Consider the following 21586-nt stretch of genomic DNA (forward strand, 5'->3'; position numbering starts at 1 on the left):
TGAGCCGAGGCGCGAGCCTAAGCTTCCTCGAGGTGGTTGTTGGAGCCCCCGAGTCTGGGCAGAGGAAGGGAGTGGTGCACCTTGCCGGCCTGATGGAGCTATGAGCCATCGGCGTCACTTTCTGGGCTTGGGACGGAAACGCTGTCACGTTTAGAGTCCATGTCACAATCCTTCTCTTATTTGGTCTGTGATTGTCTGGGGTATTGCATGATGACTCATTGTCAAGAGCAAAGCGTATTTGGATGGGCGTAAAACTACACATTGGAGGATGGAGAGTGGCAGGTGAGGTTTGAGAGAGAGAGGGCTATGGGCTGAAATACCTGAGGCACCTGGATAACTTTAACAGCAGTTATCCAGATTTTAAGCAGAGATTCAAAGCTACTCCTAGCGAACAGGGCAGAGTTCTCAAGCATTTTAATTCACTCGTTCATTTTACCCAACAAATATTTATTGTGTACCTGTTATGTGCCAGACCACTATCGTAAGTGGCCTGATGGGGTGCGGGGCAGCAAATATCAATACTGACCTCGGCTCTGCCCTTTTGGAGTTTACAATCCAGGAAAGAGTAAACGAACAATCACATGAACTTGTCAATTATATCTCAATTAAACTGGACAACAGCCAAATGAATATATATTTACCAACTGCAGTAAAACTATGAAGGAAAAATACAATTTGCTATGAGAGAGAAAAGCAGGGAAACCTAATTTGAATTGGGGATGCAGGAAAGACATCCGAGTGATGTTTGATTAACAAAGGACCAGCGGGAATTAATCAGATGAACAGTGGGGGAAAGGGGAGAAATGAAAAGCCCTAAGGCTTGAACGGTTTTTCTCCTAGAAGAGGCTGAAGGATGAAAGGAGAGGAGTGCAGATAAAGCTGGAACAATGGCAGCCTTTGTAGGCCAAAGGTAAAGAGATTAGGTTTTATCTTAAGAGTAATGGGCAGTCATTTAAGTATTAAGGCAGGAGAGTATTATTCAAGTTATATTTTAAAGAGCTCATTCTGGTTACCCCAGGGGGAATGGTTTGAAGGAGATGAGAGTGCAACTAGGGAGACAATAGGGAGGCTACTGTAATCATTCAAGTGAGAGATGTTGGTGGTGGTATTAGTGGAAATGGAGAGAAGCTGACACATTTTAGACAGCTTTTGGAGGTGGAATCTCAGGACTCGGTGCTAGACTGGAAGTAGGGTCTGGAGTGGGGGGATAAGGAAGAAGGAGGTCTTAAGGATTACTCCCAGGCTTGAATAATTGTGTAGCTTGAGTCGCTATTTTGTGTTGGGGGAGATTGAGAGTTTAGTTTTGAACATGGTAAACTTAAAATGCCTCTGAGACATTCAAGTATTTAAACTATCAAGTAGACAGTTGGAAATGTAGGCTTTGAGCCCAGAGGAGAGTCTACGTTGGAGATACACTCTTGGGAGTCATGGGTATATGGATGCATATTCATCCACAATATTAGATGAGATCACAAGGGAAAAAGTGTACAGAGAGCCTTGGGGCCAAGGACAGGGACAGCAGTGTTTAGAAGGTGCGATAAGAAGGTGCCAGCCAACAAACTTGATAAAGAGGTGCCAGAGAGGTGAGAGAAAGAAAAAAAAAAAGTGGTATCCTAGAAGGTCAGAAGAAAGAAGTGGTAAACCGCTGACAAAGGGAGTGGTAAACTATTGAAAATAACTGAAAGGGCAAGCAAGACGGAAAATAAAAAGGATCCATTTAATTTAGCAACAAAAAAATCATTGGTGAGTATAGGAAAAGAAATTCTAGTGGAGAGGTTTTAGTGGAAGCCATGTTGGAACAGGCTGAAGAATGCATGAGAGGTGAGGCAGCAGAGATGGCAGGTATAGACTCTAGAGTTTGTGAATGGAGTAGAGCAATTGGGCAGTAACTGGATGTGGGTTGGGGGGGATCTCGAAGATGCAGATTCTAGTTGATATATATGCTGATGAGAATGAGCCAGCTGAGAGGAAGAAATGGATGCTTCATGGGGGGAGTGGGGATGATCAAAGGAACAAATTCATAAAGAAAGAGGGAAGGAAGGTGGGATCTAGAACGGCATCTTCAAATTCTTTTCATGTACTCCCACAAAATAATAGAACAAAAAAATGTACCCTCTCACCCATTTTTAGTTGATGCCTAAAATTTTCATAATTTTAAATATTTATAAAGGATATACTTTCTATCTATTATATATTATATATGATCTTATTCATTTCTAAAATTCTATTTTGATATTTCATTTTGGATAATTTGCTATGTCTTCAAGTTCACTCTTTTTTTCTGCAGTGTCTAAACTGTTTTTAATTATATGCAGTGATTATTTTTTTATCTCAGACATTTTAGTTTCTATCTCCATAAGTTTGATTTGGGTATTTTAAAAATATCTTCCAAGTTTCTATTTAGCTATGTGAACATATGGAATACAGTTATAATAACTGTTCTTGATGTCCTTATCAGGTAATTTTCATGTAAGTATCAGTTCTGAGTTGGTGTCAATTGATTTTCCTCCTCACTATGAGTCATATTTATCAGCTTCTTTGCATGATAGGGTTTTTTTTTTTTTTTTACATTTTGGGTGCTGGTTATTTTTGTATTTCTGTAAATATTCTGAGGTTTGTTTTGGGATGCAGTTAAATTACTTAGAAACAGTTTGCTCCTTTCAGGTCTTGATTTTAAGATTTGTTAAGTGAGAATGAGCAATGTTTAAACTAGAGCTAATGAGTTCCCACTACTGAGGCAAAACCCTTCTGAGAACTTAAACCAATGCTCCATAAATTATGAGGTTTTCCAGTTTGGTTAATGAGAATAGGCAATGTTCCAGCTGTGTGTGACTACTGGCTACTGTTCTAATCCTTGGTCTCATAAATCCTGGGTGGTTCTTTCCTTGGCCTCAAGTAGTTTCCTCACACTTAGATGATGAGCAGTGCTCTGCTGAATACCCAAGGGGGCGCTTCGCAGATCTCCAGAATTCTCCTTCTCTGTGCACCTTTCTCCTCTCCAGTATTCTTTCCTGAGCATTCTAGCTATCTTGGTTGCCCCAAACTCTGAGCTACCTCCTCAGCTCAGAAAGTCTATCTGGCCCTGTCTGGATTCTCCTCTGCAATGCATCCTGGAAACTCTCTCAAGCAATAACTCAGGCAATCACAGGGCTCACCTCATTTGTATCTTGTCCATCAGGGATCACTGTCCTTTGTTGTCTAACATCCCGAGTCATGGAAACTGTTGTTTCATATATTTTTTGTTTGGTTGGTTGTTTCAGGAGGAGGGTAAATCTGTCCCCTACTACTTCATCTTGGCTGGAAGGGGACATTATATATATACTTTAAATATATTCTTGTTCAAACCAAGAAGCTTCAGATTTATTTATTTATCTTTTTTTGGTTATTTTTTATTATGTTATTTTTTTATTTAAGAAATGATTTTAATTAATCCTCCCCTCCCCCTGCCATCTACCTCCCCTCTCAGATTCAAATGATTCCATTTTTGGAAAATGTCCACTATATATCCTATTTGCAAAGCCAGTCTTCTGTGTCAAACTCAGCTAAATCACATTGACTTTCCATCAGAAAAAGTCTGATTTTGTTTCTATTAAAAAATTTTTTGTTTTTAATTTTGTTTTTCAATTCAAATAATTCAAATTAAATGGAGAAAGCACAGAACTGAGCTACAGGGCTGCCCCTTTGAAAATTCCCACAGAAGCTCTCTAGGCTTTGTGCTCTCATGGACTTCCTCAAGTAGAGCATTCTCAAGTAGTCCTTTTGTTTTTTATACTGCAGAATGAGGTGCCAGAGTAGGATTCAAAATGAAGGAGGGGGGTCAATTGGGAAAGTAGAGGTGGAGGAGAGTTGGCTGACCTAAGGCTCCTTCATAGGCTAATGAATATGAGAAGGAATATATGAAGGAAGAAGCTCTGGAAAATGATTCCCTTAAAACTGTTGGTGTCCACTTAACCTTTTAGAAGGTGTTCATGTCCCTGTGGGAATGCAAGCCCCATTGTGAAGGCCTCTGGTACAGTGTGTGAAGCCGTTGATGGAATAATTAACGCTTCCTTTGTTGTAATAGAAGGGATGGCGAAGAAGCAGGCAGGAGCAGGGATAGGTAAGCTGGGGACTTGAAGCCTTAAAGGTGAGGAAATTTCTATCTGATGCCTCCAGTTTTCTTTATGAAGAATGTGTTGTCTACTGAAAAGGGGGCTGTGGAAGGTGGAGAGCATCAAATATTTTAGGAAGGAAGAGAAAATATGAAAAGGTCATTACAAAGAATAGAAACTAGTAACTAGAATGGAAAGTAGCTAGGCAGGGCTGAGAGTCCAGTTGAGGTTGATAGTTATAAATTCAGATCTACATCAATCTACCCAGCTGTGTGATTTTCTTTAGCAATACTGAAGCTCTGGTTTGATGTTTGTGAATTTGGTAAATGTTCATCTTTTCTCTTTTTTGAGGGATAACATGAATAATCACACAGAAGCCTGACAATAAGTATGTTTATCAAGGTCCTTCCAGGGCTCTTCAGCACAGGATAGCTTTGGACAGCCAGCCATTTACACAGCACATAATGGCTTTCTTTTGTTTCTCATCTTTCTAGTGAATTGCATTAAAATTTCTTCTCTTAAGCATAAACACCTCTAGACCTTGAGTTATAGTCACCCCTGTGAACAAGGGTGAGAGAAGAAAGGGTAAGGAAGGTCTGTTTCCTATCCCCAAGCAAATGGGTTCTTGATGTGTGGCATGGAGTGCCAGAGAGCTTGTCGTTGCCCACATGTATTATCAAAGGCTGAGATAAGGCCATCATAGAAGAAAAGATCAGAAACTCTCCAGACAATGGGTGAAGGTTGCAAATCGATATATCCTCTTTCCTGACACCCCTCACCTGCCCCTCTGTCCTGGGAGAAGAATGGAATGAGTCGCAGGGTGCTGAGAAAGTTTGGCTTATAAATCTCTTGTGAGATGTCTCTTTCAGAATCAGGCTGAAGCTGGGATATTGCCGAAATATCATGGTATGAGATATGCCATGTGCCAGTAAAATCTGAGATGCTGCCAGTCAAATCAATCTCTAACATTGTCACCAAAGCACCACAGCCATGGAAGGATGGGTTTTCCCATAGTAACTAGCTATACCAAGTTACATTTTAAAAACACAGCACACATACTCTGAGTGTGAGTTCAAGGATCTGTGGCACAAATAGGAGAAATACTCTCGAGTCCCAAATGATTGTTAATATAGTTCTATTTTAAAGTGTCTCAGTGTTAAGAAACCATTTCTCGAATTTTCCAGAGCAAATGTGAACACTTTGCCTCACAGCATGCTTCTAAGCCTCTCCGCATGTGTCCAGAGCCACACATTCATTGTAACCACCCATGATAATAATAAAGCAAATAGGTCTGCTGAAATTCAAAGGAAATTGAAAATGCTTTAAACCCTGCTTTCCAAAATTGGGGCTAGAAAGGTGGGCTGGATTACCCACTAAAGTGAAGTGCCTGCTGTTGGTTTAGGCCATTTGTGGTGCAAAGTGAAGTTTTTGATTGCCACTGGGTCCTTCCAGTCCTTTGGGCCTTGAGGCGTAAAGAACAAATCCAGTTGGTACCTCAGCTGCTCTGGCTCATCTGCCTTCCAGTAGGGCTATATGGCCATGGCCAGGAGGAATGGGACCCAGAAATCCCCAATAGGGTCCTCAGGTGTGCCCAAATCCCTGATGCCTGCCTCCTCCCCCAGGCTCTAATATTTCAGTGGTTGTGTTCAGGCAAAGTTTTTGAAGCTCCAGTCCCAGACACCAATGTTTCCCTCTGCAAGACACAAAAGAGAGTGTGGAAGAGCAGTTTCTTTTGGTCCAAGTCTCTGCTGCACTCCCACAATTCTCAAGAAGAGCCTCGGTGATCTGTTGAGAAGCATTGAAGATGCTGGCTCTCTTTTGAGTCAAGGCCAGACTTCTGCTCATGCTCAGGAGGAAGGGCTCTCCTGTCCTTCCTCTGGCTGATTATCAGGTGAGAACAGGGCTCTCGCAGCTTAGCTGTGTGATAACAGGAGGACACGGTCCATGATGCAGAATAGTCAGGACCCCGATGAGCCGCCCTAGGCCACAGAAGCTGTATTCTACTTGGACATGAAGAGAGACAGGTCCAAGCAGATTTCCAGGGGACAGGTCCAAGTTAGGTCCTAGTCACTGCCTCCCCTTCCTGATGTCAGGCGTCAAATGGGTTTGATTTACTTATCTTGCAAAGTATTCTGTCATTCCTATCCATGGTCTTCTGTCTCTTTCACAACTCCTGTCTCATTTGGGTTTCTGTTCCACTTTTCATGGGTGACTTGGGGTGAGAGGCAGGTCTCAACAATATAGGAACAAAACAAAACAAAACACGCCCTGATTTGTCTCCAGCTCTACCAAAGACTGTCTGTCCCTAGGACACTTCCTTCCCCTTTGTGTTACTCATCTGTAAAATGGCCTGAATCAGGGGTTTTCATACCACATTCTGTGGAGCTATCAGAAGCTTGAGCAGTTCCCCAGGGGCCCCTGAGAGGCATAGCAGAAAGGGGGGCTAAACTGGCTCTGTACTCTCCCAGCCAGCACCCACCAGAGTAGCTGCTTTTGATCTGTTTGTATACCATATCAACAACAATTCTTTGAAGAAAAGGTCCTGAGGCTACAAAGTTTGAAAACTGCTGGAACAGATGATCATTAAGGTAATTTCCAGTCTGAGACACTTAGATTTCTAAAGCCCAGCTCAAGTCTAGAAAGCCCACCTCCTCTAGAAAGTCTTAATGGTTATCCAGTCCTAGGTACTTGAGCTCCAGTAATATTGATGATGACAAGCATATGGCCCTCAGTGACGCATTGGCACCTGTGCTGATGTGTAAGCTGTTTCTTCAGCTAGACAGTGAGCAACTTGAGAGCACATGTTGATTTTCTTTCCATGCCTCTGTCCCCTTATAGTACCATATGCAGAGTAGGTGTTCAGTAAACTTGCTGATGCCAAATAAGTGTTATGAGCTCTCACATGGGATGAAGCCTTCCTAGAGAGACTCATTGCTTTGAGCAGGAGGGAGGAGTCAGCCTCTGGTCTCCTGAGGGCCACCGGAGAGACCTGTCCTTAGGAAGCCGGGGACCCTACCTGGGGAACAGCTTTCGATTTACACACTCCCAAAAAGGGCAGGCCTGAGTTCTCGCCTTAATTGAACTCTGTTCCACCTCTACTGCCTTCAGTGTATCTCCTGGCAGTGGCTCTCCATGCACCTGCCTCTGAACCTGGGAAAAAGATCAGCTAGGATACTCTGCGGCCAGTAGGAGTCTTAGTCGAATCTGGAGGAACTCTGGTCTTGCTCAGAGTACAGCTCTCTCTCAAGATGGAGGCCTAAAGGGGGAAGGAGGGAAGTTTACTAAGAGACACCTGAGAAGGCAGGTCATAGGAGGGTGCTACAAGTGAAAGATCAGGACAGCCACAGACCAATGTCCCTGGGGCAGGTAGCCAGGAGGAGAGTGGGAGCTGTAGTAGTGGAGTGAGTCTGGAAACCTGCTCTGCCATTTACTAGCAATGCGATTTGGGTAAATCACATTAACTTTACTTAGTCTCAATGTCTTTACTTGTAAATTGGGGACAAAAGAACCTGGCCAACTGCAGTGTACCCAAGTGAGACAATGGGTATGAAAATGTTCTGTAAACTGAAAGAGGCAGGGATGGAAAGGATTCTGATTGTTCGTTAGCTACTCTTTCCTGCTAGAGCAGCTTCTGATGAAGATGTTCCAAGGCTGACCAGCTCTCCTCCCGCTTCACTCCCAGCCACCATCTCTACAGGGCCTTGCATTTCTGGTCAGACTGGGGTGTGTGTGTGTGGGTTGGGGGGGAGGTGTAGGGCTGTTCAGGACAGAAGCCCAGGCCCAATTCTGGTCTAGAGGAGCTCCCCAAAGAGAAGGCAGTATCCTGATAAAGAGCCCCTGAAAGGTGGGAGGCCCAAGAGGCTCCCAAGTTTCCCCAGGGCTCTTTTGCTTGGTGAGGTACCTCTGCAGGGTCCTAAGGACTAGGCCCCTAAGTCTCACTGAAATTCTTGCCACTTGGCATGGGGGCCAGGTCAGCCTCCCCTGATACTTGGCGCTACACATCTGGCCTTCTCCCTTCCAGAGTGTGGGTCCTTGTTGGCACTGTAGGGGCAGATGAGCCCTCGGCAAGTCACAAGAAGAACTTGGTGTTTCCTTCCAAAGACCTTCCCTACTGAATCCTCTAGATGTGGGGGGTAAGCAGCAGCCGGGACCAAGGCTGGAACATTTGGCAGGGTTTAAAGTCCACAGCTGGAGGGTGAGACCTCTCCATGCTGATGTGGGGAAACACAACCAGGTTCAAGCCTGGCACTGCCCCTACCTTGTCATCCCTGACAGGCTTTGTGCCCTGGTCCGGCCTCTCTGGGCCTCCCTCAACTACTGTAGCCTGAAGTGTGGGTGCTGGGCCTGCGCAGCCAAACATCTGGCAGATCTGGTTGGCTGTTGGGCAGCACCACAGGGCTGCCATCCCCTGGCCCTCCACGGCCCTTCCAGGATGAGCTGCTCTGGTGGGAAGCGGGTAGTGATGGGTCGTACACGGTCTCCTTCAGTGCCAGCCACAGGGTGTCCCGTTTCTCGTTCAGCTGGCCCCGCTCAGGTACTGATTGCTTAGTTTCATCCAGGTCCTCTGGGGAGGCACCCACAGAATCTGGCACACGGGCACTGGGCTCAGAGGTGCTTAGGCATGTCTCGTCGGAGACACTGAGCCCCTCCAGAGTGCTGGCTGAGGAGCAGAGGCAATCAGGTGGCTCTGCAGCCTTTGGCTTAGGAACATGGGCTGGGGCTTCCGGTGATGCCTGCATGGGCTCAGCCTTCTGCCCTTGGGAGTTCTGCCTGGCCCGGGTTTTGGGGCTGGAGCTAGCCTGCTTATAGGGGGAGGATGTCTGCAAGGCTGGACATTGGCTGAAGACTGCCTGGTGGTCCAGGAACAGCTCCCTTGGGGAGGCAGGGGCCGGTGGGGCCCGGGAGCAGCAGGGGCCATCATGTAGCTGTAGATCCTCAGAAAGCACTGAGGGCCGGTGGGACAGTTTGCTGGTGGCTGTGCTGGTGTCAAAGCTGGGGCTCCGGCGCCGTGCCAGGGGCTGTAGCTCATACTGCTCTGTGCAGGACCCAGGATGCCCCCCGACTGGCCCTGATCGTGGACGGCCTGCCTTCTCCCCACCAGGCTCCCCAGTTCCAGCATCCCACGGCAGGTGGGCACAGGGCCAGAGGATCTGCCCACAGTTCTTTTCTGGTCCAAAAAAACAGCAGAGAGATTGGAAGAAGAAGCTGGCAAAGCCACAGCTGACGCACTTGACCATCATGAGGATGATGCCCAGTTTGCGATAGAGCAGCACTGTGGCAGGCAGCATGAGCACACCAGCCGCAAACAGGGCTGCAGCCCCCACGGCCGTGGCGCAGCTGGTCTGGCGCAGCGAGAAGGCCACACGGCTCAGACGGTCCGGGTGTGGGCACAGGTGATAGGAGATGCAGTAGTTAACGGTGAAGTCTACTGAGAGGCCCACAGAGGCAGAGAGAAAGAGAGCCTCGGCAGTGTTGAGCTGCCACTCGAGTAGAACCAGGAGCCCCACTGTGAGCAGTACGGTGCCTGCCACAGCTGCCACGGAGAACAGGCTAAGTGGAACATTCCAGGTGCCCAGCAGCAGTGTGGCAAAAGCCAGCGCCAGAGCCAGGCCCAGCACCACAGCAGGCTCTGTGCTCAGGCTGTGCTGCAGGCTGTACAGCTCCAGACGACTGGTGAACCAACCCTGGCGGAGGCCGGAAGGTGCCCTGCCCAGCTCCGCTGCCAGCCAGTGGCTGACCTCAGTGTAGAAGTGGTGGGCCTGGCTGTAGTCTGGACTATACTGGAAGTTGGTCTGAAACTGTAGAACCAGGGCAGCCAGGCTGCCCTCGGTATTGAAGCGGGGTCCCAGGTCACGGGTGCTATTGGGGCCTTGCTCCAGAGCCATCATCCTGAGGCAGTGCAAGAAAAGCTGGGGTGCCCAGGGGAATCCTGAATGGCCACAGCACAGGCCAGGCCCTAGGCGGGCACAACCAGGACTCTCCATCCAGTGCTGGAGGGCCTCTATGAAGCACAGTGTGGGCCAGCCCTCCGGCTGGGCACCAAAGAAGCTCTGATTCCGAGCTCTGTTGCAGAGTGCCCGCAGCCAGCGCTGGGCCTCAGGACCGCTGGCCGAGAAGGCAGGGTCACTCACCAGTGAGCTGTTGCTGCGAGGGTCCAGGGGGTCCCCAGTGTCCACGGGCAGAATGCCCCACACCAAAACCACGGGCATGTGGCCACCCTCGCCCTCGGGCAGCCGCTCGAATAGGAACTGCTGGCGGTACTCTGCGTCGAAACGCTCGAAGGGGTGGCTGGGCCGGAAGACTTGGCCGCGGGGCGGCGGCAGGGTGGGCAACCGCAGGCGGGGGCTGACGCCAGCGATGTAGGCTCCCCCTGCCGCAAGTGCTGCGAACCAGCAGATCCAGATGTAGCGGAACTTGATGACTCCGCAGGGCAGGAGGCGCTGGAAGAGCAGGCGCGAGGTGCCCGCTGTGGCTCGCCGAATGCCGCGGAGCCGCCGGTGCAGCGCCAGCGCAAGCCTCCGGGGCGCGCTGCCGGCCCACGGGCCCCATGCCCGGGCCGCACAGCCGCGCGCCAGGTAGCGTTCATGGAGCACGGCGGAGGAGGGCAGCCAGGCCAGCGTGAGCGCCAAGTGCGCCAGCACAGCGGTGCCCATGTAGAGGGCGAAGCAGCGCACCGCCGGGAGGCGGCTCAGGTAGCTGGCATAGAAGGCAGCGCCTGTGGTGAGGCTGGAGACCAGCAGCAGATAGCCGAAGTGGTGCATGGTGCGGCCCACACGCTGCGCCAGCCCCCCAGAGGGCAGCTGACTCTTGCTGAGGCGCCAAAGATCAAAGAAGATGAGAGTGTGGTTGGTACAGACGCTGCTGAGCAGGACGAGCGCTGCCAGATTGACGAAGGGGAAGTAGGCCATGCGGAAGGCCACTCTGTAAAGAAAGAAGGCCACCAGCAGGGACCCCAGCACCCCCAGCAGCACCATGAGCGTGAGGAAGAGAGAGCGCAAGTAGATGGCGATACTGAGGAAGATGGCGGCCAGGGCCAGCAAGGGGTACACTGTATCCTGGGCCAGGTAATGCCTCAGCAACTCCTGCTTGAGGCCCAGATCCATACCAGTGATGGACGTGTAGTTGTCAGAGAGCCCCCAAGTAGTGGCTAGGCGGTCCAGGTAGATGCTCATCATGGAGGCACCCTTTGGAGTGGGCAGGAAGAGCAAGCTGTACTTCAGGGAGGGCACCTGGTAGTCAGCGGTCTGGGGACTCAGAAAGTCCCTGTCCAGCAGAAAGTGCAGGAGTTGGTAGATGGCACTGCTCTGGGAGCACTTGGTGGGAACCTGGGCACAGCGTGGTGGCTTGTTCTGCCCGGGTCCCAGACAAGAGGGCACCAGGGCACCACGGTGGTAGTAGAGAGCACAGGCCCGCAGTAGGGCCAGTGTACGGGCTGTATCTGCTTGAGTAGTGTCCAGGCAGGAGGAGCGGTTAGAGAGCACTGCCACATAGTTGCCCAGGGACCAGCTGGGGCAGCACTCATTGGCTGTGGTACGCTTGCACAGAGCCCCAAAGTGGGTGTGGGAGCGGATCTGTAGGGTAGGGCACAGACAGCAAGTAGAGCTCAGGGGCAGTGCAAGGGCCCAGGTTTCCCCAGCCCTGTCCAAGACCCTCTCATTTCCTTTCAAGGTGCAGGGCAGAGGCAGAAACATATCTCGACAGCCTGGCATAACTGGCTCGTCTCAGAGCTGCCTTTGGCTCCTGGCCCAGGTGTCAGCAGCTATATTTTGACTCCATCGAAGAGGAAACTCAGGGATACTGCCAAGGCCTCAGCCTGAGAGATCCTGCCCTAAGGGCCCCTGTAGGCCATCCACCCCAACTCTGCACTGCCTGAGCCAGGAGGAAGAATGGAAGTGGCAGCCACAGAGGGAATAGGGCCAAAGGTCCAGGGAACTAGAAGTAAATGGCGAGAAAAGTGCCCCAGGATCAGGGGCACTGCCAAACCTTAGCCCACTCTCTCTGTAACCTGGTCTGCTTAAACCTTCTTAGGCGAAGGGCTGTTTCTTTTTCAGACCTCATGTCTCCTTTTCTCTCCCACCTGCTGTGCAGTTACAGTAGCTGGTGCACAATAGCTGGTGCAGTTACAGAGAGCACCAGTCTGAGAACCAGAGGCCTTGTTCTGCTACGAGCTGGCCGTATGGTCTTGGATCTGAGATCATGGTGACAATAGTGGCATTTACAGAGAGATTACTATTGATAGTCATTATGCTGTAGTTTTACAAATTCTATCTTAATTGTCACAACATATTGATGATGAAAATACCATCCTTATCCCCATTTTATATGTACAAAGACTGAGGTATATAACCTCCTGAGAGGTTAAGAAACATGCCTGAAGTTACACATTTAGGGAGTATTAGAGATGGCCTTGAATTCAGACATCTGACTCCAGAGTACATGTTATTACCCAGTGTCTTTGGTATTTCAGATACTCTTGTGTGAAGTGAGCAGTGTGGGCTACTTAGTGGTGTTCACACTGTTTTTAGCGGCAAATCTTTCTGCAAACGTTATGGTATATGGGTTCTCTTAGCTAGCATGATTACATTGGCACTATTTGGGTTGATGGGGCTGGGGCCCATGGGCTGCGGCCTCTGCAACAGCTCTTGAGGCTCCTTTTTAGGACCTTTAGGGAATCCCCAGGCTCTGCATAGTCTGTCTTTCTGCACTCGTCCTGACTCTTCTGAAAACAATTGACTCTTCTTTCCCCACCCAACCTGGAGCCACTCAGCAGGGCTGGAATAATTTTCTAAGCTCTTCCTCAGTCCACCCTAGCAGTCCTGGTTCAGCTGTATTTCTTTGGGATCAGGTCTCTGGTAACCCCGCACCCCATGCCCCAACCCCTGACATCTCCCCAGTCAGCTCACCTGGTCCTGTTCCATCCGACACATGGAATGGATGGCATGCAGGTTCCACAGGCTGCCCGCTGAGGTGGACATGAACACCAGCTGTGCATAGCTCTTCTCTGCAACACATCCCCCAGAACTCAGCCCTTTGACCCCAGGTCCTGGGCCCACCAAAGGGAAGATGCTTACTTGGGGCCAAACGAGATTCAGATTCTCAGGATCCTGAAACCTGTGTCTGGCTGTTTCATTCTGGGCCTGCATCTCAGCTCCTGTGCCCCACCCACAACCAGCTTGACCCTACGTGGCTGGAGCACCTAAGACCTGCCTTATCTTCCCAGATATAACCCAAGTTCTTTATTTTGATTGTGGCCAGCTGGCCTCCTTCGCGTTCTGTCTCCCCAAATTTGTTCTCCTGGAACCCTCCTGTTCTTGTAGGTGGGGTGGGGATCACCACTAAAGCCAGGAATTGGCCAGGCTGCAGCTTACCAGGGGGGCCACAGAAGAAGCTCTCCTGCTCTCTGCCCTCCAGCGGCTCCACCATCCTCTGGGGCCGGACCATGCCTTCTTGGCTACTGCTCCAGAGTGCAGGGCTCAGAGTGGTGTAGGGATTTGAGCTGAGGTAGAAAGAAAATCGATGCCAGGTACCATCAAAGGGTGGAGGGCTCAGAGGAGGCCAGATACTACTCCCCAGGGGCCCCAGCAAGCTCCTCCGACTTGCCTATGAGAGGATCACCTGATGGCCCCTCCCTACTTCCCCCAGCAGTGAAAAGATGAAAACTCATTACCTATTCAGCTCAAGGTCTGGGGAAAGGGAAAGCAGCTTCTTGGGGCCTGTAAAGGCCTGCAGTGCTCTCCATACCACTAGCTTGCGTCCAATGTCCGTGTCCCGAGGCTCAAAGCCCTGTAGGGAGGAGGGCTGAGAAGATCAGGCAAGCAGGAGGGGGCTTCTCCATCTGGCCCTTCTTGGCTCTGCCCCCTTGGGTCCCTGGAACAGGGAAGGCCAGCCTTCCTGCCTCGATTGTTGAATGAAAGTATCATCTCTATACCATATCCCCAGCTCTCTCTGGAGGTTGAGAGCCCACCACTGCCATCCTGTCCCAAGCTGAGCCACTCCAATTTTCTGCCCCAGACTTAGCTGAAGTGGTCAGGTCGGAGGGCCCCCTTCTTTCCCTTTGGCTCCTCACCAGCAAAGGCTTGGAGAAGTCAGGCAGCTGGCCCCCCAAGAGCCCAGCCAGGGTGCAGAGGAGGATGACAGCCAGACACAGCAGTAGCACAGCCACTGGCCACTCGGCAATCAGCTGGGAATAGCTGAGAAAGAGAAAGAGAGCCCACATGAGTTGGAGTTGAGTGTGGTAGAAGGGCCTAGGAACCGCCCTAGAGTGGGCATAGGAACCGCCAAGAAGGGGGGGGCGGGGCTATGCTAGGCACAGCCTGGTCACCCTAAACCTACCTCTTTGGCATCTGGAAGGCCCGTTCCTGCCTGTGGAAGAGAAGAAAAGACACTTGCTTGCCAGAGTCCTCTTGTAAGGTGGGAGGTAGGGGTTGGGGGTTAGAAGAAGATGGTATTAAATTAACCCTTTTAGACTTTCCCACTCCCCAGCTGCAACCCTTACTTCTTCCTCCATCCAGGCTGCCTCCTCCATTAGATGCAGGGGACATCCTGGGCTGCCTCCTTATGGAGTCCAGAGCTCAGGGAGTTGGCCCCAGTTTTAAGCCCTGCTCTACCATCCAGTGGCAGCTGGCAGGCTTCTGGACCCCTTCTTACCTGACGCTGACCACATGGTGCTGCACTGATGGTGGCTTCCAGGCCCCATCATGCTGTGAGCGGGCTGGGGAAGGGCTGAGGCTGGAGCCATGGGAGCACAGAGCTGCCCGGTCCCCAAGCCCTGGCAGGGAACTTCCACCCCGGTATTCCTGTGGTGCCCGGGCATAAGTGAAGTGGGTAGGGGCCAAGGGGCTGGATGGGCCCACAGGCTGGAGGGTGGCAGTTGCTGGTGGAGGTCCTGAAGAACTGGAAGGGTCCTCAAGGGGGCAGCTGTGGAGGGAGGAGCTTCTCTCCGGGCTTGCCTCAGGGGCCACAGCCTTGCTCTGGGACCTGGGGATAGAGGAGGCAGGGAAGATCAGATTGGGGACAGTGATGGGTCACCCTGTGCCCTAGCATTATTCAGCAAGCCAGCTGAGACAAGGAGACAGGGGCTTGGGTTTTTCTATTATTAGACCTGGAGGAAAGGCAAGAAGGGTGGGGGCCCCAGGTCTATACCACAACCTACCTCATGGGGTCCATTGTCTCATTACCTCATCTGTCCATGCACTGAAAAAACATTATTGGCAGCCTGCTATATGACAAACACTGTGCTAGGCAATAAACATGCTTTTACATGTATGATCTTATTTACTCTTTACAAAAACCCACAGGAGAAGTCTTTTCCTTGGTTATAGATTTGAAAACTGAGGTTCAGTGAGGTGTGAAGAGCTGGGTCTTGAACCCAGTTCTGATTTGCATTCCTGTGCTCTTTCTGCTACAGTTGTCAGTTCATTCTCTTGTGAGGCGTTTATTGAGCATCTGCTGCACTCTTGTTTCCACAGATAATTGCATGGCTCACACACTCTCTTTATTCTAGTCTCAGTTCAACTATTACCTTCTTAGAGAAGTCTTCCCTGACTATCCTCTCTAAATAATCACCCATCCGCTCTTCATCCCTCTCCCTGCTTTATATTCAGAGCATTTGCCACAACCAGATATTATATTATATAGCTGTCTCTTATATGGAATGTGAGCTCTGGGAGAGAAAGAGTCTGGTGCATTCATTCATATCTTTATCCCCAGGGCCTTGAACCGTGACTTGCACACAGAAGGTGCCCAGGGAATGTTTGTTGAATGAATACTAACTGCCAGACAGGCTGCTAATAGTGGTACTAGCATGAAGAAGGCCCAGTCTTTGTCCACCAGGCACTCATAGTAGGTGGCAGATGTGGACACCTACTCCACATCTGTGAGATAAGAAGTCAGAGGGCTAAGAGAGCCCAGAGGAGGGTTCGACCTTCACAGGGATGGGGGTAGCCAGGGGAAAGTTTGGTAGGGCATCTGCTTGGGCCATGGGGCAGAAGATTTGCTTTGCAAGGGTGTGCACACTTGGGAGAGGGAGTTGGCACTCCCAAGGAACTTGCTAGGGAGGAGTCAGAAGTAGATTCCTCCTTCAAAATTACTCACGAGGGCAGCACTCTGTGCAGGCACCCAGCCCCACTCCTTGAGTGCAGGGCTAGGTGGAGTCCCATCCTAGTGACAGGATTGCCAGATCTAGAACAGAGTGCCGAGGGCCTCCGCATGGAGAGTTTCCCAGGAGTTCTGGGCTGGGAAGCCTTGACAGAGCCCTGTCTCCTTCCTCACATTTGTCTGGATCACTTGGCCTGCCAGAGCTTATATAGCTCCCACAGGAGGGCCAGGTGTGTGCTGACTCAGCCCTGGCTTCCAGTCCTGCCTGCTGCACTGCTGAAGGGGCCATGGGCCAGAATCCTGATGCAAGTGGATATTGCCCATGGAGGCTGGGTTCCACCCAGAGACCAAGTAGAGGAACTGAAAAGAATAGGCAAGCCTATCTTCTTCCTCCCAGAAGGCTGGCTGGCTGGCATAGCAGTCTAGGAAGAATGATCCTTGTGCTGAGAGCAAAATGGGGAAGCAGCAGACGTAGGTTCCTGGCTTCATCATCCTTTAGCTCTGGGGCCTTGGGAAAGACACACAATTCTTGGAGCATTGGCATTCTTGTCTGTTGAGTGAGGGTATGATGATAATGACCCCTCCCAGGTTTGGTATGAGGATTAACTGATATAACATATGTGAGGTGCCTGGCATGGAGCCTGGCATGTGGAAGACATGTTTGCTTTCCTGCTGCTTATCACACTCAGTGCTGCAGGGAGCATGTAGTTTAAGAAGTATATTTATATTTATAATTTGACCTCTTTAGGCACCTCACACAATATATATCTTTACTTGAGAACTTTTCATACCTTGAGAATCTCACTACATAGATAATTATAAATACTTTCCTTTTTGTATCCAAAAGCTGCATCAGAATTTGATCTCATGATTTAAATCACTGATACTTATTTTAACTAACTCAAAATTTAGAAAAATAGGAATTTGAACAATGTTGTTCTAAAGCAAGCCCTCAGATGACCCCATAACATTAATGTCATAGCAACCATTGTCCTGGCAGAAAAAAAACCTTATGGGCCCATCTTCGTGGGCCAAAAGGGAGCTGGATAAATGGCCTGGGTTTATGTGTGTAAGTATGGACATCTACTTGTTTAAGATTTACCTTCTGCAGATCTTTTTTGAGCACCTATCACATTTTGGGCACTGTGTTTGATCTGGGTTGGATCCTGAGGGCATGAAGATGACCCATTAGTTTTGTTCTTCCTTTTTAGGCAGGGCATGCTTTCCAGGGATCAGGAGGGTGGGACAGCCAGGGTGCCTATTCCAATTGCCCATGGCCTTAGAGAACTCTCTGAGCACTGGGCTTGTCTTAGGAACCAGGAACCCACTTGGAGTGTCAGTTTCTTTTTCATTAAGGGAAGCCAGAAATTTAGCCAGTGCAGGAGGAGAACAGGAGCACTCTTCTTTAACCAGCCTGCCAAACCTCATAAGTCCAATTCCTTCCTTAGGTAGCTTCTCTTCAAGAGGGATTCTAACATCTACTGTCGGTTTGCTTCTATTGGGTTCCTCCTGGCCCCAGTCCCTTCCTTTCAACCCCTTCTATCCCTCTTTGGGTACCTAGGATCAGCTGTTCCCAAATCTCACCCTTCTTGACTGTGCCCATCATTGTCAGTGTGGCAGAATTCGAAACCCTCCACATTCCAACCACTGTAGAACCAGGCCTTTGTCTCAACCCTCCCAAGGAGAACAGTCAAACTCTTCTCAGAATAAAAGCTTTGTCTTTCCAGCCCCTGCTGCCCTCTGTTCTCAGGAGACTTATTAATAATACGAGTTAAGCACTCCAGGCCTTGCCTCCCCAGGGGCTTTCATTCTCACCCTCTCAGTTCCATGGCTCTGACTGGGATGAGCAACTTTCTGGGCTGCTTGCCTGGGCCAGCTGGCTTGTAAGCCAAGTGACTGGGGTGGGCAGGCGGATAGAAAGTGGTGACGCAGGCCTCCTCAAGAGGCCAAAGTCACAGAAGTCAAAGCCTAGCTAACAGGGCCCCAGACACAGAGCCCCCACTTGGGAGCCTTATAAGAGGCAATGTACATGTGCATTAACCTTGCCCCCAAACCCTCACACACATAGCCATATGGACATCCATGTGATCCCGCAGAGTGGCCAGGATAGGTAGAGGAGCAGCTCATGTCACTAGGAAAAGAAAAAGGTAATTTTTAAAAACACAAAGAATCAACTCTGTAGTCAATGCATTAGTAAGGGACTCTGTGTTTGTATGTGTGTGTGTTTGCAGATGCATCTGCTTGCCATAATATTCACTGTGCATCTATCTCCAGAGTTCTACTTAGCTCAGCAGGAACATGTTTGTGTTTCTTTAATTGAATTGAACTGAGTCCCTTTGCCTGATTAGTGTCCAGGATATCTTGGGAAAGTACAGTGAGGGGCCAGAGTTTCAAAGGAGTTAAGGGAGAAGAGCAAGTGGTTCTTGTGCCCAAGAATGGCCCTCATGTGCAGGGGAAGTGAGCAGACCAGAGAGAGCTGACCCTTGGCAAAATATCCAAGGCACCAAATGACTCTCTAGCCCCTTCTAGGCAGATGTTCCTGCCCCCAGGCCTCTGCTCTGCCCTGTCACTGTCCTTGCCCTGTCCACCTCAAGCTCTTTGGGCAGGCCATAGTGCCAGGCGGTCCCCTGGTCTAGGGACCACATCCATCCTATCTCACCCCCTTGAAGAAAGCTCTGTGCCTTTCTGATGGAAATGTAGCTAAACCAGTCCAGGCTGATCTGTTAACAAGAGGAAGAAAAGATTTTTCTCTACTTGTGGGGCTTCCTCTTGCTCTGAGGTACAGAATATATATTTTAACTGGAGCAGTCTGGAGACAATGTGTCCACTTCTGCTTATTGCCCCCAAAGAATGCCTCTTATTTTAGTCCAGGCAGGAGAGAAAGGCAGTGTTATGTCAGGGGAGGGATTCTGGAGGCGGCAGTTCAGGCAGGGCACAGAAATTGTGCCATATTGCTACCTGGCTGGGCTGTTTCCTCACACATATGGTGGAGGAAGAGAGAGGAGAGGCCCCGAGATCTGGGCCCTCAATAGGAAGGTGTTTCTCCCGTCCAGTCAGCTTGGGACTCCTTTGGGGATGGTTCTGAACGAGGCCTGAGCCTCAGAGCCTCTGGGGAATGCAGGTAGCTGCCATAGGCAGAGACTCGAGCCTACATGTGCGCAGCCCGCCATGCAAGGCAGAGTAGAAACTGACGGTGATGGACAAAGACAGTCCCAGGCGTGGCCACCGAGTATCTGCCTTCCCCAGGACACAAACCTTGGCGAGCCTCCCATCTACGGTACATGCATACCCTCCAGCACACTGACACGCTGGAACCTGGACTGAGGTCACTGAGGGCTTGGGGCTTATTGAGAAGACACAGGGGCAGGGCCTAGAGGGAGGGATTTTGGAGAAAGGAAGGGCAGAGAATCCCAGGCCTTTGAGGTAAGGTAGGAACAGTGGGTGGGGCAGGTACCCAGGGCGGTGAGGGCAATGGGGCGCTGACAGTAGGGGTTATCAGGGAGAGGGAAAATTGACCCGACAGAGCGAGGGCGTGGCCAGGGGGCTGGGAGCACGGAGGTGCCGGAAAGGGGCTCTGGGAAGAGCTGGGGGAATGAATGGGGCGACATACGGCTGCTACTGGGAATACCCGAGGCGGGGGTGCATGGAAGGTCTGTGAGCTGGATTTGCGGAGCGCTCCGCCCTACCTGTTCGGGGAGCTGCCGTCTGGGGCCAAGAGCTCCCCCTCGGGCCGCTGCTCCCCTTCCGGACCTGGGCCGGGAGCCGGACCTCTGCTGCTAATGCCGCTACCTCGGTCCATGCCCGTGGGCGGCGCCGCTGTCCGGGAGCTGGTGCTGAAGCGGTCGCGGTGGCGATCTTCTGCGCATGCGTAAACTCTGGGCGGGCCGATAGCTAGGCGGGGCAGGCAAGGAGCCCAGCCACAGGGCGCGGCACCAGGGGGCGGGGACAGAGGCTTCCCGCGCGGCTGCCCAGTGTTGGAGGCTCGCTGTGTTTTAAGACCCGCAGGCTGGTGGTGTGGGCCTCTCTACTCAGGTCTGCTGTTGGGACTCCCACAGTCTGACTGTAGTCCGCACACCGGCTTTTCCTGGGAGGCATCGGTCTTCCCATAAGAACAGGAATGGAGACCCCCAAGCACAGTATAGAGAGCCTCACAATTGAAATGCAAACTTTTCTAGTCGGAAAGAGGGAGCAGTTCCGCGACAGCACTTCACTGTACAGGACACCAAGGGGTTAAGAGGTGGGGCGGCTTTAGTCTCATATTTATCTCTGCTTGGTTCAGCGGGGCTTCGCCCCCGCCCCGCACCCCTCCTCCGCCCCTGCTCCTCCCCAGTGGGCTTGGCGCCTGCTCAAGTTGGGTCTTTCTTTACGTTCGTCTGGACCCGGACCTGGACCTGGACCTGGGTCTGCGTCCATCAGACGTGGAGCCCCAATCCTGTTATTCAAGTGCGGAGTATGGGGATGGGGAAAGGAGAGACACTCAGAGAAACACCCACTTCAGCCTGGGAAGTGCCCAGTAGCCACTCACTCCAAGGCACTTTCTGTCCCAGGTCAGGGAATGGCAATGAGGGAAGGAAGATGTGATGGGCTGTGGACAGGCTGGCTAAAGGGCTGTGGTAGCACTAGAATAGATAGGGACAGTGTAAGAAGCCTGGCAATTGGCAAGTGGAGAGGGACCCAGATGTGATTTGGATGGGCAGAAAGGGTTTCACAGCAAGCAGACTGGCTGTATGTGTATGGAGATGCCTTGGCTGAAGAATGGGGCTAGGGAGAGCATCAGAACCCAAGAGCTTTTGGAGTATAGATATCCCTAAGCTGTGTACAAATGCCACTCTATGAAAGGCATAGATCGATAGAAGATGGGGATGGGTCAATCTAGACATGTAGAAGTGGTGGGCTTGCCCTGAGTAGCTTAGTTCGGTTAGAGATAAAAGGCCAGCCCATACATTGGTGCCAACTGGGTAGGGCGTGGTCAGGCCCATGTGATAGTCAATAGAAGGAAGCAGTATGCAAAGAGAGAGGACCTCTCTCTTCCTAATGGGCTAGGCTTCATGTTGATGGTGGAACTTCAGCTGGCTTGGTGGAAAGGCATTCCTGACATGGGGGTGGGGTGGTGGTGGTGAACTGTACAAAGTTAAGGAGGCTGGAAAATTCAATGTGTATTCAGAGAATGGTGAGAAATACATCTGGACAGTAGGGGTTCATTGAAGGCTTCTAATCTGTAGAGAGAGGCATGCAAGATGGAACTTTGGAAGGCCCACCAGGTCTGGGTATATATGATCGGGTAGAGATGATGAGGCCACACTTGAGGCCCTTTGATGGGAGAAAGCAGAAGTGAAAAGGAAAGGGTGGCCTTATACAAGCATATGCTATGGAGACCACTGAGCCAACCTTCTGAGAAT

General features: G+C 50.6%; 1 protein-coding gene across 1 annotated transcript; it reads right to left on the reverse strand.

The window, feature by feature from the left end:
* Window positions 1-5820: 5820 nt before the first annotated feature.
* DISP2 (dispatched RND transporter family member 2) lies at window positions 5821-20402 on the reverse strand. Its single transcript, XM_039843903.1, has 8 exons — window positions 19874-20402; window positions 14739-15068; window positions 14424-14453; window positions 14158-14281; window positions 13759-13874; window positions 13460-13587; window positions 12995-13092; window positions 5821-11662 (listed from the first exon to the last, which is right to left on the reverse strand). Exons 1-8 carry the CDS (start codon window positions 19984-19986, stop codon window positions 8402-8404), a joined length of 4200 nt encoding a protein of 1399 aa, XP_039699837.1. The 5' UTR covers window positions 19987-20402; the 3' UTR covers window positions 5821-8401.
* Between the last annotated feature and the right edge of the window lie 1184 nt (window positions 20403-21586).

Source organism: Pteropus medius, unplaced genomic scaffold, assembly GCF_902729225.1.
Source record: "Pteropus medius unplaced genomic scaffold, Ma_sr-lr_union100, whole genome shotgun sequence".
Lineage (NCBI taxonomy): Eukaryota > Metazoa > Chordata > Mammalia > Chiroptera > Pteropodidae > Pteropus > Pteropus medius.